General features: G+C 49.3%; 1 protein-coding gene across 1 annotated transcript in view; it reads left to right on the forward strand.

The window, feature by feature from the left end:
• The first annotated feature begins 6,238 nt into the window (after positions 1-6,238).
• The window catches only part of KMT2A (lysine methyltransferase 2A), a 51,295-nt gene continuing 29,673 nt past the window's right edge, over positions 6,239-27,860 (forward strand). The window contains exons 1-8 of the mRNA XM_060251632.1: positions 6,239-6,573; positions 20,063-20,132; positions 21,153-23,815; positions 24,608-24,785; positions 25,051-25,285; positions 25,919-25,983; positions 26,107-26,463; positions 27,446-27,519. Coding sequence (XP_060107615.1) covers positions 6,259-6,573; positions 20,063-20,132; positions 21,153-23,815; positions 24,608-24,785; positions 25,051-25,285; positions 25,919-25,983; positions 26,107-26,463; positions 27,446-27,519 — 3,957 coding nt within the window. The 5' untranslated portion in view covers positions 6,239-6,258. The remainder of the gene's footprint in view (positions 6,574-20,062; positions 20,133-21,152; positions 23,816-24,607; positions 24,786-25,050; positions 25,286-25,918; positions 25,984-26,106; positions 26,464-27,445; positions 27,520-27,860) is intronic.

Consider the following 27,860-nt stretch of genomic DNA (forward strand, 5'->3'; position numbering starts at 1 on the left):
AGAGCAACAGAACTACTCTCTGAAATTGTTCAAACCTTGGTTACTCTTCAAAAGTGTGTTCAGAGAGGAAAGTGTTAATGAACAGGTCCACTTACAAGGTCATCCTGGAAAAGGCCCTGCAGTCACCTCCAGTCTTGCGTCTTGACCCCTGAAAGTAAGGGAACTCCCAAGCAAGGAGGTCAGGAAGAATGAGCTGATGAGGAGTGCTGCCCTGGAAGGAAGATGTGATAGCAAAAGGCCTTCTTGAGTATCTGATAACTGAACTGCTTCCCGAGAGTGTTTGCGCTTCAGCTCTGAGCAGCCCATAGACTGGTTTTGGCTCTGTGCAATCACAGTTAAAGGACTGCCATCATTTCCACACAAAATGATGCCAGTTTTTGAAGCTGTTGATTGGTCTGTTTGCTTTTCTTGTATTATTGAAAAGAAGAACGACTGTTCTAAGACCTTGGGAACAAGAGGAACATAGTTGCTGCCAGCATTTTTTTTTCCTTTGGGGCTCTTTAGCACAAGTAGGATGGAAAATGCGTATGTCCATATTTATAACATTTCTCTTGAATTCTCCATTGATGGCCTCTAGATGGCTTGCAACTACGTCTGACAGCCATATAGCTTTCAACAGCTTTCCTAAGCAGCATAATTAGCCATCATCATACAATACCAGTTGCCAAAAGGCTGCCCAAACAACATCATCCTGTTACATAAATTCTCTTGAATAATTCAGCCTTGCAGAGTTTCTAGAAGGTTAAAAAGGGCCATTCCCCAGTGGGGGACCAACACTGTCTGATAACTGGGAACAGCCATTCTAAGTTGGTGCTGAGTAGAGAAGCAGAGCTGACCAAGACTGAGAGGGCTGGAGGGGGACAGCTCAGGGACAAACGCAGCAAACTCCATGCAAGGGGTTATTAGGCGAAGGACTGAAAAGAAAGCTGCCATTATTATAATACTCCTCTGTAGATCTGTGGTGCAGCCTAAACTGGAATACTGAGTGCAGTTTTGGGTGTTGGATCTCAGACAATACATTGCAGAGCTGGGGAAAGTGCAGAAGAGGGGAACCAAGAGAATAAAGGGGTTGGAAAGGCCGAAGGGTCCAGGGCTTTGCAGCTTCAGGGAGGGATATCATAGGTTTATTAACTAATGCAGAAGAAGAAGATATTAGATTTATGTCCTGCCTTCCACTCTGAATTTCAGAGTCTCAGAGCAGCTCACAGTCTCCTTTATCTTCCTCCCCCACAACAGACACCCTGTGAGGTGGGTGGGGCTGAGAGGACTCTCACAGCAGTTCCCTTTCAAGGACAACCTCTGCCAGAGCTATGGTTGACCCAAGGCCATTCCAGCAGGTGCAAGTGGAGGAGTGGGGAATCAAACCTGGTTCTCTCACATAAGAGTCTGTGCACTTAACCACTACACCAAACTGCAGGGGCTACAGTTTTTTCTCTTCTCATGCTAGAACTTGGGGGCACATAGAGATGTAAAATTTCTGGAAATATTGAAGCCATTGGTGGGGGAGGTCCTTTTTATGTTCATTTTGGAAAAATTTAAATATATGTAATACCTTTTTGTATCAAACCTGACCTTTTAGTGATTGAATAATGTAAAATACAGCATTTATAGTGTAGCATATACAATTCTGATATGTGGCATATTTACAGAACTTAAAAGTATAAATATCATTTTTGTAAGAAAGATTACAAAGTGCTGCACTCTGAGTTAGCATAGCACACATTTAATTTTTGCCATCTGAGAGAGGAAAATAAAAGTTGATGGTCAAAATGGTTCTTCATCCTCTTGGAGCAGGAGTGCCTCAAGGATCTGTCCTGGGACCTGTTTTGTTCAACATCTTTATAAATGATTTGGATGAAGGAATAGAGGGAATGCTTATTAAATTTGCAGATGATACTAAATTGTCAGGGGTAGCAAATACAGTAGAAGACAGACACAGGATACTGGATGATCTTGACAGGCTGGAAAAGTGGGCTAAGAGAAATATAATTAATTTTAATGGGGATATATGTAAAGTTCTGAATTTAGGTAAGAAAAATCCAATGCATAATTATAGGATGGGGGAGACTTGTCTTGGCAGTAGTTTGTGTAAAAGAGGATCTAAGGATTTTAGTGGACTGTACACTGAACATGAGTCAGCAGTGTGATGAAGAAGCTAAAAATGTCCAGACTGTGAAAAATGATGTTATTGCTTTACTCTGCTCTGGTTAGACCTCATCTAGAGTATTTGTGTTCGGTTTTGGGAACCACAATTTAAGAAGGATATAGATAAACTGGAACGGTTCCAGAGGAGGGCTACGAAGATAGTGAGTGGTCTGGAGACCCAAGTCCTATGAGGAAAGGCTGAAGGAGCTGGGGATGTTTTAGCTTGGAGAGGAGACCTCTCTGGGTTCCCATTGATGGAATTTGCCAACCTGGAGTTGGCAACTGGTAAGTCACACTGGCTGTCATAGGGGGGCTCCTGCTGAACAGGAGCAAGCAGGTAGGCGGCATCAAATCACCTAGGGTGTTGCCAGGCCTGGGGTAGCCAACCTCTGGATGGAGCCTAAAGATCTCCTGGGATCACAACAACTCCAGACAACAGGTCTCTCTCTCCCCCTGGAGAAAATAACTGCTTTGGAAGGTGGACTCTGTGGCATTCTATTCAGCTGAGGGCTCTCCTTTTACTGAGAGAAGCAACTTTGGTGGCCTAGCAACAGCCTCTGGCTAGCAGCTTCCCCTGGCTGAGGGAGGGAGTAATGGGAAGGCAGCGGCCGCCATGGCCTCTGTGGAAACGCTTCATGAGATTACAGAAGAGTGGCAGCCCTTTCTGAGGTGGGTTGATGGAGAGGACACAGAAGCATTGGAGATATGTCTGTCTCTGAGGAAAGGCTGTTTTGGCGGTTCAGTTTCTGGGCCTGCAGTAGGCAGAAGAGTCAGTCAATGGGAACCCAGAGGTGGTGACTGATGCATGATGGGCCAGTGGTTTGTTGAGTGCACTCATCAGCCAATGGGAGCACTCCATTTGACTACCACCATTAGGGAATTATATATGATGCAAGGAATAAAACAACACATATAACAACAAGCTATGAATGTATGTTCTTGGGCATGCAGTCAAAGTAAAACCAAAGCTAAAATTCTTATTCATAGGTTTCCTCTCAAATGGTGGAAAGGGCTACTATAATCCCACAGCATTCAGACAAGAATTCGGTAAAATGAGAAAACAGATAGTTAAAAGGCTTTTCAGAGGTCATGGCTTTTTATTTTAACAGCTTCTGTCAGACCACAGCAGATTTCAAGCAACTCCAGGCAACCTTGCCACACAAACTAAAATTGGGATGAGAGTATCCTTAAATTCACCCCTTTATTCTGAAGTAAGGGGCAATGGGAAGTAGTGATTACTGCTTAGACTCTACTTGCAGAAGCAGGCCATATTCTTCCTCCTGCAGCTTCCAGCCAATGCCCCACTGGTCTCAAAACAGAGTTTACAAAGGTGACAATCTCTGCCCCCCCCCTCGGAATGCGTGGGCCTTCTAGTCACTGCTTGCATTAGTCCTAAGGGAGATCAACCCAGACTGTTCACTGGAAGGTCAGATGCTGAAGCTGAAATACTTTGGCCACCAAATGAGAAGGGAGCACTCCCTGGAGAAGATCCTGATGCTGGGAAAGGCAGAAGAAGAAGGGGACGGCAAAAGAGGAGACTGCTGGACAGCGTTACTGATGTAACAAACACGAATTTGAGCAGACTTTGGAGGATAGTGGAAGACAGGAGGGCCTGGCGTGACTTTGTCCAGGGGGTCGCAAAGAGTCGGACTCGACTGTGTGACTGAACAACAAAAAGCATTAAGACTTTCTGTTCAGGAATGCGCTGTGAGAATGGCCATTCTTGGAAGCAGCAGTTATGTTCCAGTCTTCAGCTCTTCCACAATTTACATTGGATGTGGCCTAAGAATCTTTTGGAACAGCATCTGTGGGGAAAAACCCCTGGCCCATTGCTGGGTTCTCGGCTGTCGTCGTCACCAGTTGGATCTGCAGCTAACAAGCAGTGCAAGGGCAGCTACTGCAGGGAGCTACAGCCCAAAATCCAATCTGGTCAACAGAGGATGACCATTGTGCTGCTAAAATGCTCCAACAGTCATGCCCTGAAATGTTGGCTGGTCTCCAAGGTGCTCCTAAACCTGAATGCAAATGCTAAACATGAGCATTTCCAGAAACTGGGGAGTGAACCTGAGGGGACCCACACTGCCTCTCCAGCAGATTTGGGGAGCCTACTTAGTTTTGAGATCGAAGCCTTCCTCTTAGGCCAGTGCAAAAGCTTTGAGTTGCTACTGTATGCCTTAAGACTGCAGAGATGACTGAAGCAGGAAGTTTAATAAAGCAACAAAGAAGATTTATTAATGCACAGGTTATGTGGTGAATTCTCCTTAAAGATTAACGTGAACAGATCTGCTCATAACCAGAAGAGGTCCTTGCCACTCTGCCACACTACCAGGCAGAGCTCCACTTCAAATTGCCTGCTCCCCTGCTGAGCCCCCCCCCCACACACACACACTTCAGCTCTCTCCCACCCTCTCTGGAAGGAGGGATGCTGAAGCTGCACTGGCAGAGGCTCAGGTGGGAAGGCAGCTGAATGGCAGGACTGCCTCCTGTCTTACATTTCCCTCACATGGAGACAATATAGGGAAAGTGCAATGCTCTTATTGTCTGAACTTTTACAACTACTGTCCCAATATTCCCCACATAAAACTCTAGATTTGTTTGAATAACATCTACAGCACACTTGATTCCCCCCTAAATTAAATATGTCAAGTATTTAGTAGTATTGGGACATACATTGTTTAAGTACAGAAAAAAATTATTTACTAAGTCAAAATAAATATGCTAAGCCAGATCATACTCTAGGGCAGGAGTGGCCAAACTTGCTTAACATAAGAGCCATACAGAATGAATGTCAGATGTTTGAGAGCCACAAAACATGAACATCAGAAAGAAGGCAGGCAGGCAAATGGGAGGGAGAAGTGAAAAGAAAGCAACTTTAACTGCATTCTCCCTGCTACCAGCTGGCTTGGCTTGGAGAAGTGATTTAAAGAGAGAAAGCCAACCGACAAGGGTGGTGGGGGCTTCAAGAGCCACTGCTGCTCTCAAAAATATCCCCATTCATATTTTTCCATCACTGATGGTGACAGTACATTGCTGCCGCCACAAGCTTTTTATAAGCTGTTGTCAGGTTATGGTTGTGAGATTTTTAGAAACCCCACTCCAGACTTGCTGCCCACCCCTGCCCCCACTCTTCACTAAAGCACAGGCCCCGACCAACACTTCAGCCAATCCATGGCCCCCGCAGAAGGCATGTGCCACCAAGCGTGCCTCGGAAATAAAACATTTGTTTAAAATATTTCAAATTGGAGAGCCAGTTTGGTATAGATGGAATGGGCATCAGAGTAGCCCCCTTCTGATTCTGGCCCTCCTAAACTGCTCTCCCCACAGCCCTCCTTCCCAGCTCCGTGCAGCCATATACGCTCGCCCTGCCCAACTTCACAGAACAGCAGCCCACCCAGAATACAGCTGCCACTGCCAGGCACCCAGGAGCCTTCCCCTGCTATGGTACCTACTTTGTAAGGCAATACAGTCTGCCTGCCTGAGTCATATCATCAGATCTACCAGTGAGGAAATGCAGACCACAAGGACTGCTCTCTCCAGATCCTAGACAGGGTGCACCCCTGCTGGGAAGTGATGTTACTTTATTGGAGGTTGGAGTCTGCAGTTCTGCACCACTTAAAAGCAGAGCAGGTGAGAAGTGCACACCTTCAGGCCTTGCAGAAGGGGAGACCTGCTCCCCTGAAGAGTTCCAGCCACAGGTGATGTAAAGGGGCCAGGATAAGGGCATCCAGGCAAGCCTGCTCTTTGGTCCCCTTCCGCAGCCCTCTTGCTACACTGCAGGAATGGATCCGGCGCTTTGCAGAGGCGGGGCAGTGAGCCAAGGGGGTATAACCTGGAGGGAGGGAGGGAGGGAGGGAGTGGCTTCCCCCTCCCTGGTCCAGGCGGCGGGGGTGCGGGCATGCGCAGTGGCGTGGCGCGGGGCCCGGGGCCCTGGATAGGCGCCTGTGTTGTGCAGGGCGGTCGGCGGGGCGCTGCGGCTCATGCGCGTTGCGGGGCGGGGCCCGGGAACGTGGATGGGCGGCGCTGGGGCTGGGCGGCGGCGGGGCTGCGCGTGCGTCAGGCAGGTTCCCGGGCCCGGCCCGGCCCCGCTCTCTGGCTCGTCGCCTCACAGGGAAGATGGCGCACAGCGGTCGGTGGCGCTTCCCAGCCCGGCCGGGCACTGGCGCCTGCGGCCGCCGCGGGCTCGGGGGCTGCCGCGTGAGGGTGCCGGCCCTGCGGAGCCTGCGCGAGGAGCCGCCCGACGAGCGCGCCAAGGAGCGGGGAGCCGCGCCCCCGCCGCCGCCGCCCTCCTCCGCCTCCTCCTGCTCCTCCTCCTCCTCCTCCGCCGGGGTGGCCCCGGGCTTCGACGCCGCGCTCCAGGTCTCCGCCGCCATCGGCATCAACCTGCGCCGCTTCCGGGCGGCCTGTGGCGCTGAGGCGGGCAGCGGAGAGGTGAGGCCGGGCGGGGGGGGGGGAGGCCGGACACGCCCCCGCCACGCCTGCCTGCCTCCCGGGCCGGGCGCTCGGGGGTGCGCTTTCCCTTGGGGCAGAAGGGCTCGCCTCCTGCCCTTGAAGGCTGTCCGGAAATGTCAGCAGGGAGCATGCCTCGTTCTTAGAACACTGGTTGTGCATGCCCTTGATCTAGGAACCTACACGGCTTTCATACAGAGTGCTGCAAGGAGCATCTTTCTGCATCTGGGTGAGTGAGGCCCTGCCTTAAGCTGCCCTCGTTTCTGGGCACACAGCAGGGCCTTCTCAGCAGCTGCCCCTTCTTTGCCTTTTTTAGGAGGCAAGTGAAAAATGTGCCCTGTTTATCTGAAAGAAAGGCTGGCTTTTTCCCCCAGGAGGGCCACCTAGAAAAATAGTGAGCTGTCTTAAATTTACCTACAGCTTACAAATATGTACAGTAATATTCGTGTGTGTGACTCCCTTTTTAGGGGTCATCTTGCGTTCAGCATCATCTTCCTGTTGTTGAAATACAGTCCCTGTTCTCACACCTGTTTTGATTGGAGTTGCAGCTTGGCTAATTAAACTGGATACCTGTTACATTATTGGTTTTGGAATATGTTTATCACTTGATTTTTTAAAAAATGTTTTACTGGAGAGCCAGTTTGGTGTAGTGGTTAAGTGTGAGGACTCTTATCTGGAAGAACCGGGTTTGATTCCCCACTCCTCCACTTGCACCTGCTGGAATGGCCTTGGGTCAGCCATAGCCCTGGCAGAGGTTGTCCTTGAAAGGGCAGCTGCTGTGAGAGCCCTCTCCAGCCCCACCCACCTCACAGGGTGTCTGTTGTGGGGGAGGAAGGTAAAGGAGATTGTGAGCCGCTCTGAGACTCTTCGGAGTGGAGGGCGGGATATAAATCCAAAATCATCATCATCATCTTCTTCTTCTTCTTCTTCTTCTTCTTCTTCTTCTTCTTCTTCTTCTTCTTCTTCTTCTTCTTCTTCTTCTTCTTCTTCTACTTTTGTGAACGGCTTTGGAAGCTTGTTGTAAAGCAGTAATAGAATACAATAAACACAGCTGTAGAACTGGTATTTCAGTTACTAATAACTATCTTGGAATAATAATGCTATAGCTATGTTTACTGGTGGTGTTAAATTTGTGCATAAGTAATTTGGAATGGGAGTGAGTGTAGCAGCCAAGTTTGCAGTTGATACCACACTATTAAGGGTGGTGAAAACAAAAGTGTAAATTGAGAGAATACGAAGTTAAGTGTAGGCATGTGTAATGCGATGCACACTTGAGCAAAAAAAGTCTGACTTTAAATATGTGCTGATGGAGTCTCAACTGCTTGAGATTGAGAGGGAAAGAAATTTCAGGGTTCTTGTAGGTGGCATGATGAAAATGTTGACTCAGTGTGTGGCGACAGTGAACAAGGCAGACTCATATTGGGCATTCTTAGGAAACAAATTGGAAGGTCTACCGGAAGAGCCTCTGCTTGGCATGCAGAAGACCCCAGGTCAGTCCCTGGCAGCATCTCCAGTTCAAAAGGACCAGGCAGGAGGTGCTCTGGGAGACCCCTGCCTGAGAGGCCGCAGAGCTGCCCTGCTCCCAGTTTGAGTAGACAAGGCTCACCTTGATGGACGGATGGTCAGATTCCAAATAAGGCAACACCATCTGTGTTCATGAGTTTTGCTTGTGTGTTTGCTAATGATTGTAATAGATTTTACACTGCAGGTATTTTTTATTCTACTGGTATGATCTGAAGCCCCTTAGTCTCTCATATATGGCAATGTTCAGTTGTTGTCTCAGTATCTCAAAGAGGATTGGGGGGGGAGGGGTCAGGCAGCCATTTTTGTCCATGCCACTTTGCCTGGGGATCCTGGGGGGTTTGGTGTTTTTTCTTTTGCCATCTTCTGGGCATGGAGCACCAGGGATGGTGGGTGGGAACAGGGGCACTGGGGGTGTGGTGTGTGGGGAAGAGGTAGGTGTGAAGTTTCTTCATTGTGCAGGGGGTTGGAGTAGATGACCCTGGAGGTCCCTTTCAGCTCTATGGTTCTGTGTTAGAGAGCTGGGGGAAAATGCACATGAGAGCAACCCAGATGATTGTTTGGGGCACCCTTCCTGTGATGAAAAGCTAAGGAGTCTGGGACTTTTTAGTTTAGAGAAAACAATGACTGAAGAAGTTTATAAAATTATTCATGTTGTGCGAAAAGTAAACAAAGAGAACCCTTCCTCCCTCTCCCATAATGACAGCACTCAGTGTTATGGGGGTTTTCCAGGAAAATGTGATTTGGAAAATTTTCTGAGCTGTTGAAATTAATAATTTAACTATTTAATGTTAGCAAAATTTAAATAACATAAGGCCAAGAAGGCAAATGTGCCGTACACAAGCCTGGATGATGTACAAGCCCTGGGATTTGTCCATCCTTCATATCCCACATTTAGTCCCTCTAACATAATTGATCTACAGCACGAACAGACTAGATACAAACATATGATAGAATCCCGCCCCCCCCAAGGAGAACACAGCTTTGGGAAATGTTCTGCCTCGCTTCACTGTTAGCACTGAACAGCATTCATAAGAACATAAGAGAAGCCTTGTTGGATCAGGCCAGTGGCCACCCAGTCCAGTGTTCTGTCACACAGTGGCCAAAAAACCAGGTGCTGTCAGGAGGTCCACCAGTGGGGCCAGGACACTAAAAGCCCTCCCACTGTTCCCCCCCCCCCCAAGCACCAAGATCACAGAGCATCACTTGCCCCCGATTGAGAGGTCTATCTATATCCTGTGGCTAATAGCCTCCATAAAGCTGATGGGCAAAAGATTCAAGGCAGGCAAAAAGAAATGCTAGAGAGTCTGGGGCTGAAGAGGATTAGGCAGAGTTAGGGAGCAGAGGTCCATCAGTGGGTATTAGCCATAGTCAGTAAGGAGAACCCTAATCAGAGGCAGGGTGCTTCTGAGACCCAGTGCCTGAAGGCAGCACCAGGGAAGACCTTGGCTTCTGTATCCTCTTTGTTGGCCCTCCGGGACAACTGGTTGGCTGCTGTGTGGAAAAGGATGCTGAACTGGATGGACAGCTGGTTTCACCCAGCAAGGTTGTTCTTAATGGAAACTCTGTATTCAGAGAAAGCAAACCTCTGAATGCCAGTAATTGCTGTTCATACAAGTTGCTGGACTCGGCAGACCACTAGTGTGATCCAGCCATGGTTTTCTTATGTTCTTGCAGTGGAGAGAGAGGTCAGCAGGGCTGTAGAGATTAGACTGCCAGACTAGGACATGGGAGACCCAGATCTGAATCCCTGCTTGGCGGTGGGAGCTTCCTGAGTTGCCCTTGGGCCAGTCACACCCTCTTGGCCTAACCTACCTCACAGGGTTGTTGTGAAGATAAAATGGGGGAGGGGGAAAGTATGTAAGCTACTTTGGGTTTTAACATAGTTGGCAGGACACAAGGCTGTGGGGGCAGGGATCAGGTTGCTTCTCACAAAAACATTCTATCATTAACAGCTTTTTGGGTCTAGCAAACTGAGTGAAGTCTGTGGCTTCCTTTATAAAATCAGTTCCTCTGTTGCTGGGTCTTCCTCTTTTCCTGGCATTATTGTTTTTTCCAGTTACTTTTGTCTTTGCATGAGGTGACCAAAGTACAATAAACTGAGTTTAATTGTTTTAGCTTCAAGACGGGATTCAGACTTGATATGATCTAGAACCTATTTACTTGTGTTCTTTGCGGTCCACAGTATCCATAAAACTATTCTCCAACACCATGTTTCAAACGAATCATTTTTCATCATGTTAGCTTTCTTCACCTTCCAGCTTTCTCATCCATACACAGTGATGGGGAATACCCAGTTCCCTTGTTCTGGGTCTCCAGCAAAACATCCTCACACTTTTAAAGGCTCCAGTACATAAGGACATAAGAGAAGCCATATTGGATCAGGCCAATGGCTCATCCAGTCCAACACTCTGTGTCACACAGTGGCCAAAAAAACCAAGTGCCATCAAGAGGTCCACCAGTGGGGCTAGAAGCCTTTCCACTATGCCCCCCACAAGCACAAGAATACAGAGCATCACTGCCCCAGACAGAGAGTTCCAACAATAAGCTGTGGCTAATAGCCACTGATGGACCTCCGCTCCATATGCTTATCCATTCCCCTCTTAGAATCATGGAGTTGGAAGGGACCTCCAGGGTCATCTAGTCCAACCCCTTGCACAATGCAGGAAATCCACAAATACCTACTCCAAATTCACAGGATCTTCATCGCTGTCAGATGGCCATCTAGCCTCTGTTTAAAAACCTCCAAGGGAAGAGAACCCACCACCTCCTGAGGAAGCCTGTTCCACTGAGGAATCGCTCTAACGGTCAGGAAGTTCTTCCTAATGTTGAGCCAGAAACTCTTTTGATTTAATTTCAACCCACTGATTCTGATCCTACCTTCTGGGGCCACAGAAAACAATTTCACCCCATCCTCTAGATAACAGCCCTTCAAGTACTTGAAGATGGTGATCATATCACCTCTCAGCCACCTCCTCTCCAGGCTAAACATTCCCAGGTCCTTCAACCTTTCCTCATAGGACTTGGTCTCCATACCCCTCACCCATTCCAGCTTGTCTATGTCCTTAAAATGTGGTGGCCAAAACTGACCACAATACTCCAGGTGAGGTCTTACCAGAGCAGAGTAAAGCAATACCATCACATCACGTGATCTGGACACTATACTTCTGCTGATACAGCCCAAAATTGCATTTGCGTTTTTATCCACCGCATCACACTGTTGACTCATGTTCAGCATATGATCCACTAAGACTCTTGAAGCTATCTATGCTTGTAGCTGCTGCCACCTCCTGTGGCAGTGAATTCCATATGTTAATCACCCTTTGGGTGAAGAAGTACCCAAAGTACCAAAGAAGTAAGATGCTGATTCTGATTTGAAATCTTATGGTATGTTGAATTGGATCCAGCCAATGTTTTTGGTCAATCTCACCCTATTTCCCTCCTTACTATAAGTCCTATAATTTATTTATTTACTTACTTTTGATTTATATCCCACCCATTCCAAAAGCGGACTCAGGGCGGCTAAGAGTCATAGTAAAACCAACAATCTCAGTTACAAGTTTAAAGCAATAAAACGTAAACAACAATTTAAAAACCAAGATATTAGGTGCTATACAAAATCTTGAAGCATAGGTGGATCAGATTATATTAGGTCTTCTGCTTATCTGTTGGTGGTCCTTCTGATGGTATTGCTCAGCAGCATAGAAGCAGCAGCCTTCTCCCACTAGTTACTATAGAACTGTCGAAAAACTTGGTAATACATAGCTTCTGTTCATGCAAGTCCTGTGATCTCCCAATATAGATTTTTTTTTTTAGAAAAAAATTCAATGGGGTCTCCATTCCTTTTGCACTGTTTGGATGCAACGAATGGGAAGGCAGGACAGCATTTATTGCAAGTATTCCCTAATTGCATTTGCAAGAGAAAGCTAATGTGTCACCATTTCCAGAGTATGAGATCTGTTGGCTATGGAGAACTGCTGGTCCTTGCTAAAATACAAGGAGGCAAGAATTTATATGGCATCATTTTTTGTGGCTGCAACACTTGGCATTGTGCATAACTATTCAGGATGAAGTATGACCCAGTTACTTGAACATATGAACATATGAAGCTGCCTTATACCAAATCAGACCTTTGGTCCATCAAAGTCAGTATTGTCTTCTCAGACTGGCAGCGGCTCTCCAGGGTCTCAAGCTGAGGTTTTTCACACCTACTTGCCTGGACCCTTTTTTGGAGATGCCAGGGATTGAACCTGGGACCTTCTGCTTCCCAAGCAGATGCTCTACCACTGAGCCACCGTCCCTCCCCTACTTAAGCCTTATCACAATATTTTAGCAGCAGTAGACACCTTTGTAGCATCACAAGTCAGATGATGACCTTAGCGGACGGGGGGCGGGTGTGGCTTGGTGGTTGAGCTACTCTCTCCTTGGCATGCTGAAGGTCCCAGGTTCAGTCCCCAGCCGCAGGGGATAGGGAAGCCTTTGCCTGAGGCCCTGGAGATACGCTGCCAGTCTGAGCAGCCACACCTGACTTTGGTGGGCCGAGGGGGGTCTGCTTCAGTAGAAGGCAGCTTCTGTGGTCATTCATCTGGCATTGAAGTTCCCTGAAGGCTGTGATAGATGTGATGCTGGGACCCCTGATGTGACTGGATCCTGCTGTGTATCAGGGAGGGGCAAACTAGATGCAGCCACCTGGGGATGCTGCCTCCATCTAGAAGCATCCAGTGATATGGGTTAACAGTTGTGTGCTGCTGTGATCCTTGAAGAAGGCAGTGATTTATGATGGCGAGTTCAGGGTGCTTCTCTCCTGCAGCCTATCATGCTGGTGCTGAGTAGGTCCAGGGGCTGTTAGTTGCACCACTTCCTAGAGAACTGGAGCAAAATGTGCTCCTTAGTAGTTCTGGTCCAGGAGGCCATTGTTGTAGCTAAGAGCAATAGTGGTTATGGAACAGAGTGTGTGAAGGAATTTATTGCTTCAAAAGTGTATGAATGTAGGAAGGTGCTTTATATCAAATGCTGTCGGAGATTCTTTTAGCCAGAGACGCCAGGGATTAGAATGGAAGGCGGGGGAGCAGGCTTTTGTGTGCAGAACAGGAACTCTGCCTCGGGGGTTGTGGCCCCGTACAAGTCATAGAGTTGGAAGGGACCTCCAGGGTCATCTAGTCCATTCTTCTGGAGAATGCAGGAAACTCACAAATACCCCCCCCCAAGTTCACAGATAGAACAGGAGGTCTATCATGAAGCCGGTTTGTATTGTGTGGGCTATTGCTTGGAGGCTCTGCTCTTCTGCTTTTAAACTGATGAATTTGTCCACAAATACTTGAGAAAGAGAAACTAAGTTGAAACAATCATTGGGCTTCACCTTATTTGACCCTCACACCTGTCTACACCAGAAAAGACCGTTTGGATTTGGGTTTATTGACTTTATACATATCTACATAGGAAAAGTTTGCTTGCAGCAATTTATCATATTTTACTAAGATATATGGATTTGGTTTAGGACATTTGTTGTATTTGTAAATTGCTGATTTTGTATTCAGATATATGATTTTTATGATGAGTCACAATATATACAATTATTTGGAATAGTCTGGAATTGGTTCCACAGTTTCGTTTCCCTGTAAGTTTACAAAGTCAGCATTGTTGTCAGATGTCCATCTAGCCTCTGTTTAAAACCCTCGAAAGAAAGAGAGTCCCCCACCTCCCAAGGAAGCCTGTTGCACTGAGGAACTACTCCTAATTGTCAGAAAGTTCTTCCTAATGTTTTGCCAAAAGCTTTTCTGATTTAATTGCAACCCATTAGTTCAGGTCCAACCTTCCGGGGCAAAAGAAAACAACTCCACACCATCCTCTGTATGACAGCCCTTCTTGAAGATAGTGATCATCTCTCAGTTGTCTCCTTTCTAGGCTAAACATGCCCAGCTCCTTCAGCCTTTCCTCCCAGGACTTGGTCCCCAGACCCCTCACCATCTTCGTAGCCCTCCTCAGGACCTGTTCCAGCTTGTCTAGATCCTTCTTAAATTGTGGTGCCCAAAACTGAACACAAAACTCTGGGTGAGGTCTAACCAGAGCAGAGTAAAGCAGTTCCATGGCTTCACATGAACTGGACATGGTACTTCTGTTGATATAGCCCAAAATCACATTGCCCTTTTTACCTACTGCTTCGCACTATTGACTCATGTTCAGTGTATGGTCTACTAAGACCCCGAGATCCTTTTTGCACATACTGCTGCCAAGACAAGTCTCCCCCATCCTGTAATTACGCAGTGGATTTGTCCTCCCTAAATGCAGAACTTTACAGCTATCCCTGTTTAAATACATTTTATTTGTTTTCAGCCCAGTTTTCCAGCCTGTCAAGATCATCCTGTAACCTGTCTCTCTTTTACTGTATTTGCAACCCCTCCCAATTTAGTATCATATTCAAATTTAATATGCATTCCCTCTGTTCCTTCATCCAAATCATTTATTTTATTTTTAATTTTTTTTTCTATTTTATTCAATTTATACCCTGCCCTCCCCACCAATATAAAGATACTAAGCAGAGCAGGTCCCAGGATAGATCCCTGAGGCACTCCATTTGTCACTCCTCTCCAAGAGGATGGGGAACCATTCACAAGTACTCTTTGGGTCTGATTTGTCAGCCAGTTACAGAACCACCTAACGGTTACAGGATCCAAACCACACTTTGCCAACTTGTCAACAAGAATAGTATTTGGAACCTTACCTAAAGCCTTACTGAAATCAAGATAAACTATGTCTACAGCACTCCCCTGATCCAGTCAGGTAGTAGCCCCCCCCCCAAAAAAAAGAGGCTGATCAGGTAAGCAGGGCTATTTTTGTAGGGAAAACCCAGCAGGAACTCATTTGCATATCAAGCAACACCCCCTGATGTCACCATTGTTTCACATAGGACTTTTTGTAGAAAAGGCCCAACAGAGACTCATTTGCATATTAGGCCACACCTCCTACTGCCAAGCCACCCTGTACATTCCTGCTCAAAAAAAAGCCCTGCAGGTAAGTCTGTTGGGGGCTTGTTTTTGAAAAACCCGTGCTGACTCTTAGTAATCCCAACTGTTGTCTCCATTCCCAAGAAAGGAAAAAGGAGGATCCAGGTAACTACTGACCTATCAACTTAGTAACCATACCTGCTGCCCAGTTGGATCTATATACCTGGAAAAGTTTTAGAATAAATTGTCAGTCACTTAGTTTTTGGGCATTTAGAAAAGACAGTTGGGATTACTAAGAGTCATGTCACAGCCCAGGAAGCTCCCACAAGATAATGACTCAGCCTACCCCGCCTACCTGAGTAGATATAAATTACCTGCCTATCAACTTCTTCTCAATTTGACCCAGAGAGAACTCCAGTTTTCTGGGTTACACCTCTGAGGATGCCAGTCACAGTTGCTGGCGAAATGTCAGGTCTCACAATGCCAAGACCTGGGTGGGCTGGCCTCCTTACCTGTCCAGGGATGGAGACTCCGCCCCCTCCACTGGTGCAGGCCATCTACTCCCAGCCCTTTGCAGCAGGCTCTCTGCTGATTCCAGTGACGGCCCCTCAGGCTGCCTGGTTGAGATGGAGGCGAAGGCTGACCTCGGAGCATGCAAAGGGTCCCAGGTCAATAGTGCCCCTGGGCCAGCATTTCTTTTGTCTCAGCCAACACAAGGCTCTGCAGACTGGTCCCATTCCTCTCTTAATGGAGTAGCTTTTAAATTGTATTTTAAGTAACGTTTGCTACAGATGTGCAACAGTAGATTGAAGGAAAAAATCCAATTTTATATTACAATAAGAAAACAGTCCCACCTAAAGTAATACATTCTGTATATATATTTGAATAGTGAACCAAGAGTCAATTTTTGTGCCGGTAGGATCATAGAATTTCTTTTCTGCCTGGTGTATGCCATGAGTGCTTGTAGCCATACTGGTCCAAAATTAAAATCCATAAACAAGCCACAACAAGCCTTTTCTTAGGACCAGTTGCAGAGAACAAAACAGTGATCATGCTTTCAAGTCCACCAGAACTCTTCCTTGGGAGAGAAGAGTACACTGCAGGCTCTGTTGAATGTTGGATCAAGAAGGAAATTCATACCTCTGAGCAAGGGGGGCGGGGCTGTGTGTCTTCACTGTCCATTCATTGTCCATTTCTGCAGCATTCAAGGGTTTGTGTCACTGTCTTTGACTCATTAGAATACAAGAATATTTTCAACTATTTTACGGGCTGCCAAGACATTTATTATCAAATATGTTAAAATGGGATGTCAGTCTAAAAAAATGCATTAATATTATTGGTTGACTTAATGGTAATTTAAATAGCTGATTTGATAGTAAACAGTTCTCGAAAGAGCTCTCTCAGCCCCACGTTCCTCACAGGGTGTCTGTTGTGGGGAGGGGAAGAGAAAGGAGATTATAAGCTGCTCTGAGACTCCAAGCGAAGGGCGGAGTATAAATCCAATGTCCTCCTCCTCTGCTAATTGTTGGGCAGATAAAATGGAGTATTTCCAGCATTTGAACTACAAAGAAAACACCACTTCTCTTATTATAGAGAGCACCAAATACTCCCAACTTGGTTATACCAGCATCCAGTAAACATGAACACACCTGCACAGACCAGTGACAACACAGTGAAAAATGTCCAGAAAACCTTCCAGTGCCCTGAATAGAGTGTGATCTTATTGTTTATTTTGACATATAGCAAGTAAGATTAAAATACAGCATGTTATGCGTAGAGGCCTGGAAGAGCCAGTCTTTTAATTCCCTGAAAGCTTCACCGCTTCTCCATCTTCCTTTGGTTTTATTTCTTTCATACTCATATATCCCACCTTCAGCCTCCTCTTCTCCAGGCTGCCCCATTCCCTGGCATCTCCAGCTAGAAGGGTCAGGGAGGAGGTGATCCGGGCAGAACTGCTGCCAGTCTAAGTAGATAACACCCTCCTTGAGGGACTGACTGGTGAGGTCTGGTCAGTGTAAGGTCGCTTCAGGTGTGTTCCTGTTTATTGGATGCTGGCATAACCCCAAGACTTGCCATCCCGGGGACAGTCTGTCTGCAGTGGCCTCCTTGCTCTGCTTCCCCCATCCCCACCCCTCTACCCTTGTGGGGATTTGGACTTCCATCCAAGTCACTAAACTGGTTCGCTGACACCTCTTAAGAGCTTTTACATAGTAGTAATGGCTGTAATTGCTTTATGGCTTGTATTCTGTTTTAAATTTTTGTATGTTTTAAGATTGTTGTAACCCGCCCTAAGCCTGCTGCACTGGGGAGGGCACGCTGGTCAGGAATCAAACAGAATAAAGGAATAGGGCAAAGAACAGATCCCACATTAGCAGCCACTGTCATGTGTACAGATGATGAAGTCGTAAGGGCCCCTGAGGAGAGAGGAGGTTGTGAGCTCCTGGTTGTGTTGCAAGGGGGGGCATGGGGAGGACGTTTTGGGATCTGTACAGACTTGATATTTGGAATTGCATAGCTGAAACTGGAAGGCAGTTAGGTACTTTTGAAACCGTTTCAGTGACTGGGGTTGAGAGTCCCAAGTTCCTTTCTCAGACTTGCTGAAACCTCACAGCATCCTTTTCCTCAGAGGTGGCCATAGTGGTCTGCAGCAGTTGATGTCCAGATGTCTGTCTGTCCAGTGGCTCTTTAGAGACCAAGAGGATTGGAGGGGGGGGGATGAGCTTTGAAGAGTCAGCGCGCTCTTGGTCAGGTGCCTTTGGCCCTCGAACGCTTCCTTCCGCCACATCTTGTTGGTCTCCGAAGTGCTCCTGAATACGAATCTAGATGTGCTGCCGCAGACCAAGCCAGGTGCCCTCGGTTACGGTGAGTGGAAGCTACTGCTTGCTTCGTATTCCCTGGGATTTGTCTGCTTGGCTGTGCAGGAAAGGCAGATGCCCAGAGGTCACTGGCTGGCTGCCTCTACTCTCTTCCACCCGGGGAGGCGCAACAAAGGCTTCCTTTGTGTTCTCCGCAGCAGTAGCAGCAGCCCTTGCTGACTTTCACCTGCAGCTCAGTAGGGCAAGCCCAGACCTCTTCAAGCATCTCCGTGTTCTTGTTGTTGTGTACGTCTTGCAGAGAGCCCCACGTGGTTAAGGAGAGAGGTAAACTGTTGGGTTTATCTTTAACAGGATCTCCTTTCGAGGAACCAACAGGAATTTCGTCTGGCACATTTGCCCTGTGCTCTGCATGCCCCCCCCCCCCCGCCTTGCAGGGCTACTTCCTGCTTGACATAATGCAGAGAAAGAAGCCAGTTGTGGGCGTCCCACCTTATCTGTGTCATATCTAAGCAGCACAGAGAAAACTCATGTGGAATAAAAGCTTTTTTAAAAGGGCTGGCAGCTGATCCCTTGGTGATTGGCTGCCTGAGCTGCTCCATTGGAGACCCGCTGCAGCAGCAGCACCGTGGCGCCTGGCCAGCAGCTGGTGCCCCTCTTCTGTGCCCCCCTTCTGGCTGCAGCCTTGCAGGATGGTGGCTCCTAGCAGGACGAATGGGTTGTCCTTGGCTGTGCAGGGCGGGGGGGGGAGGGGACAGTCCCCCGGCAGCCTTTCTGATGATGGGGCAGGTGGGAAGGCTGCCCAAAAGGTGCTGCCGCTTGGCTTTCCACCCAGAGGCAGGCAGGCGGTGGGATTTCCTCTTGGCTGCTGAGGCAGGGCAGTGGCCACGAGACCTTCGCATGGCAGGTTGCCCCTCAGCTTCCCAGCACTGGGGCTTCTGCAGGGGTTTGGGTTTAATGGCTTTGAAATGGGGGGGCGGGGTATCATGATATTCATCAGGTTCACTGAATTCCCAGCTTTCCTTTTTCTTAAAAAAGGAAGGACAGAGAAAGGCAAAAAGGGCTAGAGGCGAATGGCTAAAACGGAAAGAAAGAAAGAAAGAAAGAAAGAAAGAAAGAAAGAAAGAAAGAAAGAAAGAAAGAAAGAAAGAAAGAAAGAAAGAAAGAAAGAAAGAAAGAAAGAAAGAGAAAGAGAGCTTGGATTTCTAAGAAGCTGAGACACAAATAGTTATAGCAGTAACTTAAAATTCCCTTGCTGCCTGGGGGGCGGGGGAGGGAGTCTGGGGCTATCGTCTGGGCAGGGCCAGGGAAATCTGGATTCTCCTACTCACATGGTCTCCATCCAGGGCTGGCTGCCATCTTCCCAGTCTTGGGGAAACCCAAGGCGTACTCAAATGTACCACAGTCCTATGGGGAAGTGGGGCAGGGGGAGACCTGCTTTCAGCAGCATCAAAACCAAGGTCAATAAGCTGTGTGCAAAATTCACAAGGACTTCATCTGTGAAGTAGGATAGAGCTCTCCCCTGCTCCATCCCCCGCTTTCAAGTACTTCTTGACGTCTGCAGTCACAATTGGCTATTCCTGGTGACAAGGCTGCTTCGGTTCCCATTTGCCAGTCAGCCACAAATAGTGACAATATTATAAAAGTCCTTAGTCCAAAATAAGCTTTGGCTACAGCAAATCATACACCTCCATACTTCAGGGGCTCGACCTGGTTTTGGGTTTATATTCCTTCACAGAACACAGGATAATTTGGGGTGGTCCACAGCTTTACTCGGGGAAATGGAATTATTTTGTAGCGTTCTTAGCGGGGAGAAGTACTTTTGCTTGCATGCTCCAGAACGGCTTTGGCTGGAGGAGTGTGGCTTTTTTTGTGGTCTTGCGGACAGAAGTGGTTTCTTCATTATCTTTCCTCCAGCCATGGATTCCAGGCAAGTGCTCCAAGGGAGGGCAGCCTCCAGGTGTGCTCTTCAGTTCTGTTTTGCGTGGGTATCCTGTGCCCCAAGAGCTGATCTGGCACACCTCTCATGGTTTGTGAATAGTGCTTCTTTGGCAATAAGCAGCCAATGCAACACATTTGCCCGACATGCAACATATGTACATCTTGTTATTACCTGCTTTCCAAGCTCCATTTATGTGTGAACAGTTGGCTTTAACTTCATAACTTCTTCTTCCTTTCCCTTCTCTTTTGTAGGATGAGCAGTTCTTAGGTTTTGGCTCAGATGATGAGACCAAAGGACAGAGTCCCACCAAATCTTCCACAGGTACGTTTAGACTGCAGAATGGGCTGTCCGCAGGGATGGGCTTTCCAAAGAAAGATGTCCAGGGGGGGGTTGCCATTGCCTGCCTGCTGTTCCTCGGGGGACTCCCGTCCAAATACCGACCAGGGCTGACCCCGCTTAGCTTCCAAGATCAGGCTGTCTTTGCTCTAGTGAGATCTAAAAGTGGCTGGATGGGAAATGGTTTATTTACAGTCAGGTGCAGCTTGTGCCACACGTGATATCTCTTCAGTTTGCCAGTGGGAGACATGGAGGACTATGGCTAGATCTCACAATTCAGATTCTGCTTTGGGCTGTTTGGAGAAGTGGGGTACAAGTCCCGAAATAGACGGGGTTTCAGGCTGGCTCTGCAGCTGCTGAAGCCCGTTGGGGAGGGCCCTGCCGCTGGGGTGGGTGGGAACTTCTGGCTGCGTCAGCTGCTGAGTTCTTGCTGACTGGCAGTTGAGCAAGGGGTGCCAAATCCAGCAGAAAGGCAAGCATGCACCCCCGCGGACTGAGGCATTTTAATTCCGCTCCCGCTGGCCTGGATCGCTCTCCTGATTCAGTTCTCCCAGCTTGGGGCCGTGGTGTTTCTGGCTACTCAGATTGTTTCAGATGGAGAGGAGGCTTCATCCCTTGGTTGGGGTCATCCTGGGAGTGGTTTGTGGGCTTTCAGATGTAGTAGTTGAATGGTCCTGGAATAATGGAAGCAGAAGTTAGGAATTATCTCCAAAGCTACTGTTCCCATTTTACGGTAACTTTAGAAGTCTTGGGAAAACTAATCCATTATCATCAGCTAGAAAGAAGAATTTTTCCAGCGGCAGAGCCTGTGGGATGTAGTATTCAGTGTACCTTATCTTGGTATCTTATTATCGCAAGCTAATCCATTGGCAGTGGGCTCACTCTCATACCTGTATACCTAGTGTGACTTCTTGATGCAGGTTTGGAAGTGGGGGCCGTGGCAGGATGCAGAGGTGCTGAATGTGCTCTCTTCCTTTCCTCCTCTCCCTTTCTCTTCCGTCCCAGCCAAGTCTAGTGCACGGAAACCACGTGGGAGACCCAGAAGCAGCTTGGACCGAAGTGCAGCCGTGCTCTGCGAATCACCTTCAACATATTCCCCTTTGAGCAAACCGGAGCTCTCATCAGCAGAAAAAGTGAAGAAGAGAGAACTGAAAAGTGGAGAAAAGAGACGAGGGAGGCCTCCTGCACTTGCCAGCATGAAGTTCAAAATCAGCCACATGAAGGGCACCCCAGATGCTCCAAAGGGGGGCAGCAAGGAGGAAAAGGAGAATCTTAAGAAAGTAAAGCGGGCGCCATCTACAGCTTTCCAGCATGCAACGAAAATCAAGAAGCTAAGAGCAGGAAAACTCTCCCCATTGAAGTCTAAATTCAAATCTGGCAAGCTCCAACTTGGAAGGAAAGGTGTGCAGCTGGTGCGCCGGAGAGGACGGCCGCCATCTTCCGACCGCTTAAGCCCGTCTCTGGTGACAGCGGATGGCTCTCAGCCAGAGAAAGCCCAGAGGATCCGGAAGGAGAAAGAGGGCATATCTCTGCTCCCCAAAGAAGCAAAGGCTGCAGTCAGGCAGAGCCCACGCAGGATAAAGCCAGTGCGGATCATTCCTTCTTCCAAGAGAACAGATGCCACCATTGCTAAGCAACTCTTGCAGAAGGCAAAGAAGGGGGCTCAGAAGAAGATTGAGAAAGAAGCAGCAAAGCTGCAGGGCCGGAAGGCAAGAACTCAGCTCAAAAATATCCGCCAGTTCATCATGCCAGTGGTGAGTGCAATCTCTTCCCGGATCATTAAAACTCCCAAGCGCTTCATCGAAGATGAAGACTATGACCCACCCATCAAAATAGCCCGCTTGGAGTCTACCCCAAACAGCCGGTTCAGCGCTACCTCCTGCGGGTCCAGTGAGAAGTCCAGCGGGGCCTCTCATCACTCCTCACAGATGTCTTCGGATTCCTCCCGGTCCAGCAGCCCCAGTGTTGATACATCCACCGATTCTCAGGCCTCAGAAGAAATGCAAGCACTTTCTGAAGAATGTAGCAATACCCCGGAGGCTGTTCCCCCTTCGTTGCCTGCCTCCCAGTCTCCTGAGAATGAGGGTGGTGAGAGAGGGGGCAGGAGGAGGAGGTTTTCAGTGGCAGAACGAAATTTTGGGCCCAAAATAGCTAAAAAGCTACCCAGCCTCCAGAGCATCTCCCAGCAGCAGTCCTCGTCTGCCTCTCCGCCACCGCCACTCCTCACCCCACCACCTCCCCTCCAGCCAGCTGCCAGCATCTCTGAGCATGCCCCTTGGCTCATGCCTCCCACAATTCCTTTGGCTTCACCCTTCCTGCCCTCCTCTGCAGCACCCATGCAAGAGAAGCGGAAGTCCATTCTTCGCGAGCCTACATTCCGATGGACCTCGCTCAAGCACTCTCGGTCTGAACCTCAGTACTTTTCCTCAGCAAAATATGCCAAAGAAGGCCTCATTCGCAAACCCATATTTGATAATTTCCGGCCTCCTCCACTGACCCCTGAGGACGTTGGCTTTGCCTCTGGTTTCTCAGCCCCCGGTGCCCCAGCTCCGACACGCCTGTTTTCTCCTCTGCACTCTGGGACAAGGTTTGATCTACACAAGAGAAGCCCTCTCTTGCGAGCTCCGAGGTTCACGCCCAGCGAGGCCCACTCACGCATCTTTGAGTCTGTCACCTTGCCCTCCTCTGTGAGTCGCGCTTCTGGGGGAGCTGCTGCCACCTCCGTCTCTCTGAGGAAGCGGAAGAGGAAGGTGTTCAGCCCGATTCGGTCTGAGCCCAGGTCTCCATCACACTCCATGAGGACGAGAAGCGGGCGCCTGAGCACCTCGGAGCTGTCTGCTCCCCCACCACCAGTCTCTCCGTCACTCGCAAGCATTTCTGTAGGTTCCTTGACTACCAGTGCCTTAAATGCCAGTTTCTCCTTCCCTGCCCATTCCCTTTCCCCACCTGGGGGGGAGTCGGTAGAGAAGAGTCAGAGACTGAGGAAGCAGCCAGGGGCTGCAGCTGAGCCCTTCTCCTCCAGCAGCCCTGCTCCCCTCTTCCCATGGTTCACACAGAGCAGTTCCCACCCAGAGAGGGGCAAGAACAAAGACCGAGCCTCTGAGGAGTCATCCAAAGACAAAGAAAGCGACCGAAGTGTTGAGAAGGAGAAGAGCAGAGAGAGAGACAGAGAGAGGGAAAAAGAAAACAAGCGGGAGTCACGGAAAGAGAAAAGGAAGAAGGCTCCTGAAATCCAGAGCAGCTCTGCTTTGTTCCCTGGGGCTCGTGTTTCCAAAGGGAGAGGGGTTGTCCACGAAGACCCTACCATTTCCTCATCTGCCAAAAAAACCGTGGGGCGAAAGAAGTCGACAGCCGCTGACCCAGTGGCTGACGTGCCTGCCGTGGTTCTGGTGGACTCAGCAACAGCCATCAAGACCAAGATGGCAAAGAGAGGCCGAGGAGGGCTAGAGAAAGCCAGCCTGGACCTTGCCCTTCCAGCCCCTGCAGCAGAAAAGGAAGGCGTGCTCAAGCTGCCCACCCCCTCCTCCATCAGCTCTATGCTGGCTCATGCAGACAAGCTGCCGATGACGGACAAGAGGGTGGCTAGCCTCCTCAAGAAAGCCAAAGCCCAGCTGTGCAAGATCGAGAAGATCAAGTCTCTCAAGCAGGCAGATCAGCCAAAGGGACAGGTACTTCCCCAGAGAGAGGCTGGGGGAGGAATGAATTGCCAGGCAGAGTTTTCTTTCTCTTCATGCTTCCAGTGGTCTGTGGTGCAGAACAACTGCGCTGTTTGCCCCCAAAGATGATGGACTTCAGTATATGACTGGCCCCCCTCTAATAGCAAAAGGTTGAGCATAAAAATGGGTGGCCCTGCACTCCAGAGGTTCTGCCTGCTGGGCCCCTGGGTCTCCTCCCCCTCTTGCTACCTGGCTGAGGGATGCTCCAGAGGCCAGCAGGTCACATGGCCCAGCTGGGGAGAGAGAGGGATGTGGCTCCTCCAATCCACCCCCACTCCTGTGGTGCCTGTCATTCCCAAACCGAAGGCATCCCTTCCCCTTCTAGCTGAAAACGTTTTAAAATGTCACCTTTTAAAATGTGAGTGACTGCAGTAGTTCTCCCCGTGTTCCCAAAGACTTGGGAGTGCATCCCTGAGATGACTGCTGGATATTTCCAGCCTCTCTGACGTTTTCCTAGTGCCCATTGGCTGCTCCGGTCAGAGGCAGGCTGCTCCGGTCAGAGGCAGATATTAGATATGATTTCTACGGGCAGCTGAGGGCAGAGTCCTTTGCAGGTGAAAACTGGATGGCAAATTTTTGGGATCTTTTACAGAATTAAGCTTGCTTTTAAAACTTGCTGGTTTCCACTGTGCCATCCGTGACAGGACAGTTTCACTTCCAAATTCTGAAAGCTGCAGCTGGCTTTGAGTCCCCTGAGAGAGCTTCTCTGGCTGATCCTTGTCTTCCTGCTTCCTTGGGATTTAGGGTCAGGAGAGTGACTCCTCCGAGGCCTCGGTGAGAGGGCCACGCATCAAGCACGTCTGCAGGAGAGCGGCTGTCGCACTTGGGCGCAAGCGAGCAGTCTTTCCGGATGACATGCCCACTCTGAGTGCCTTGCCGTGGGAGGAGAGGGAGAAGATACTGTCTTCCATGGGGAACGATGGTAAATGCCTGGCTGCAGGGGCTGAAGGCTGTTGGCCTCTCTGCTTTTTAGAAACGTCGTCACTGCCTTGAGTCTTGGGAGGAAGGCAGACTACAAATGGCAGCAGTGACAAGTTTTTTGGAATCTTTTACAGAATTAAGCTTGCTTTTTAAAATTGCCAGTTTCCACTGTGCCATCCGTGGAAGTACTGAGAGGCACTTGTGGGGGGAAGTTAAGTTCTTCTCTTATTGGCTGCTGAATTCACAGCTGATGTTTCCTTTGACAGACAAGTCCTCTGTTGCTGGTTCCGAAGAGGCCGAGCCCCAGGTGCCGCCCATCAAGCCCATCAAGCCCGTGACCAGGCACAAGCCCCCCCCAGAGCCTCCTGTCAAGAAGGGACGGCGCTCACGCCGCTGTGGGCAGTGCCCAGGCTGCCAGGTGCCAGAGGACTGCGGTGTCTGCACCAATTGCCTGGATAAGCCAAAGTTTGGGGGGCGTAACATAAAAAAGCAGTGCTGCAAGTAAGTGTGCAGGCCCCCAGCTTGGAGTACAAGCCCATGGGAGGGGTGGGACACTTTGCTTTTTAGCCTGCAGAATAGCCTTTGACTGTCAATCAAGCAAGGCCTCAGGATTCTAAGCCTGGTGGCTTTGTCTGGCTGTGAGCGTGACCTCGATGCACCCCATCTTCCGGAGTTGGAAAGAGCAGGTGACTGGGCCACTTGGGAAGGGGGGAGGGCTGCACCCTCGCCCTGCCCCCTCAGTTCAGGCCCCTCCTTCCAGGCTTCAGGAGGAGTCTCCTGGTTTTGAAACCTCTTTCTAAGAATGCAGCTGTGAGAAGCTGTCTCTGCTGGGAGGGAACCTGCCCCACAGGAGTCTTGCTCTTGGCCGAAGTTTCAGCTCTCCAAGCGAGAGGCAGGCAGTGGCCACTCACTCAGGCTGCTCCTTTCTGAGCTCCTGCTGCAGGGGCCCTTCTAGTTCCGTCACTGCCCAGGCTGATCTGGAAAGGGTTTCTGAGGGAGCCCTGGCGGGACCGGCTTCCAAAGCAGCTCCTTTTCACAGTCCAAAGAAGCCTGCAGTGCCAGAACAGGAATGCCTGAAGTTTGCAAGGGCAGGTGAGCCTTCTTGACTCTCCCTACTTTTCCGTTCCATCCTAGGATGAGGAAGTGTCAGAATTTGCAGTGGATGCCGTCAAAAGCCTACCTGCAGAAGCAAGCCAAAGGTAGGCCACGCAGAGGGGAGAGAGGCATTATTGGCCCTGTGCTGTGCACGTTTACTGCAGTGCGGGAGCCACCACCAGCTGCACTCCTGCTGTCGTGCCTGAAGGGCTCCTTTTGCTTTACAGCTGTGAAGAAGAAAGAGAAGAAGTCCAAGTCCAGTGACAAGAAGGAGAGTCAAGTCGTGAAGAGCCAGTTGGACTCGGGGCAGAAAGCTGCTCCACAGCCCACCCCAGCAAGAGAGGATCACACCGCAAAGAAAGGCAGTGAGCTCGTCCGGAAGGCCACTGAGGAGAAGGTCGAGGAGGGCCCAGCACCAGCACCCCCGGACAGCAAACAGGCCCTTCCACCTGCTGTCAGGAAAACTGGCAAGCAGGCACCAGTGCCCTCCCCTCCACCACCCTGCTCAGGCCCACCAAGAAAAGAAGCACCGAAAAGCATCCCTGTGGAGCCCAAGAAGAAGCCCACTCTGCCTCCAGAGGCAGGTAGGTGCTCGTGTGCTGCAAACACTGGTGGCGGCAGCCTCCTGAATGGTTTGGGGGTGGGGGGGGTGACCGTGCTCATGGCTGGCTTGTGGGGCCTGGGACTTTCCTGGGGCACCAGTCAGCAGTCCCTTGAGGAAGAGCAGGGAACCTTCGAAAGTGGGAGCTGCCCCTTGGCCCAGATTACACTGCTTGGATTTCTTAAATGCTTTCATGCTCCACTCTCAGCAGCAGCACTCAGCACCCCACTCAGAAGCCTGAGTCAGCAACAGTAGGACATGGCAAGAAACAGCATAAAACCAGCCGTGATAGTGGGTAAAAGCAGTCCTCTCCAATGGACTAAACGCATCAAGCCAGCAGGATGCAAATAAAAACTGGCAGGAAGCTCAGATAAAATGGGGAACAAAACAACCTCAAATAATATCTCATAGGGAACAGTTGATTAAAATGAATGTTGAACTCCTTGCCTGATATTGAAATCATAGTAAGTTTGACACCAGGAGAACCTCAGTGGAAAGGGAGTTCCCTCCGCACAGCTGTCCCTCGGACACAGCAGGGCCTCTGAGGACCTCTGTTCTGGTCACAGGCCAAGCAGGGCTTCGTAGGCTCATCGGCACTTCCTTCAGCATGGCAGACTGGCAGCCACTAAGAAAGAACTGTTAGAACCAGGAAGGGACATGATCTGGGAGTAGCCTGCTCCACCACATTCTGCGCTACAGAAGCTTCTCAGTCACGCTCAAGGCAGCCCCATGCGGAGTGCATTGCAGTAGTCCATGCATGCGTAACTGTGGCCGGATCATGTCTCTGGAGGAAGTGCTACATGCTACAGAGGAGAAAAGCACTTTCATCTGCAAGACCTAATTAATAGCCACCCTAGACTGCCTGAGTCTGGGCAGTGTCCTGTTCTTTCCTCAAGTCCCAGATTCCTCTTGGTTTCCAGTGGCAACTCTTAGGTTATGACAAGGTGTGCTTGTACTTCTCCTAGGCGTAGAGCAAAACAAACAAAAGAAAATAACTTCTCGTCCCAGCTTACCAGTGAAACAGAAGCCGAAGGAAAAGGTAACTTGCTTTTTGAATTTTGTCTCCAGGTTCTTCTCTCTCCCCCCTTTCCTCCATAATTGGATGCTTTCATGCAGATTTCCTGGCCTTTAAAGAGCCCATGCTTATATCACGGATTGAGAACTCCTTCCATTTCTGCCTCCCCTCCCTCCGTGTTCCAGCCTGGCTTGGGCACAGCGGCACTGGGAGCTGCCTTACACAGACTCCACAGCTGGTCAGCCAAGGTCAGACTGGCAGCTGCTCTCTGCAGTCTCAGGCACATCCCTGCCCACCTGATCCTTTGAACTGGAAATGCCAGGGATTGAACCTGGGGCCTTCTGCATGGCAAGCGCAGATGTTCC

The sequence above is a fragment of the Heteronotia binoei genome, chromosome 12 (assembly GCF_032191835.1).
Source record: "Heteronotia binoei isolate CCM8104 ecotype False Entrance Well chromosome 12, APGP_CSIRO_Hbin_v1, whole genome shotgun sequence".
Taxonomy (NCBI): domain Eukaryota; kingdom Metazoa; phylum Chordata; class Lepidosauria; order Squamata; family Gekkonidae; genus Heteronotia; species Heteronotia binoei.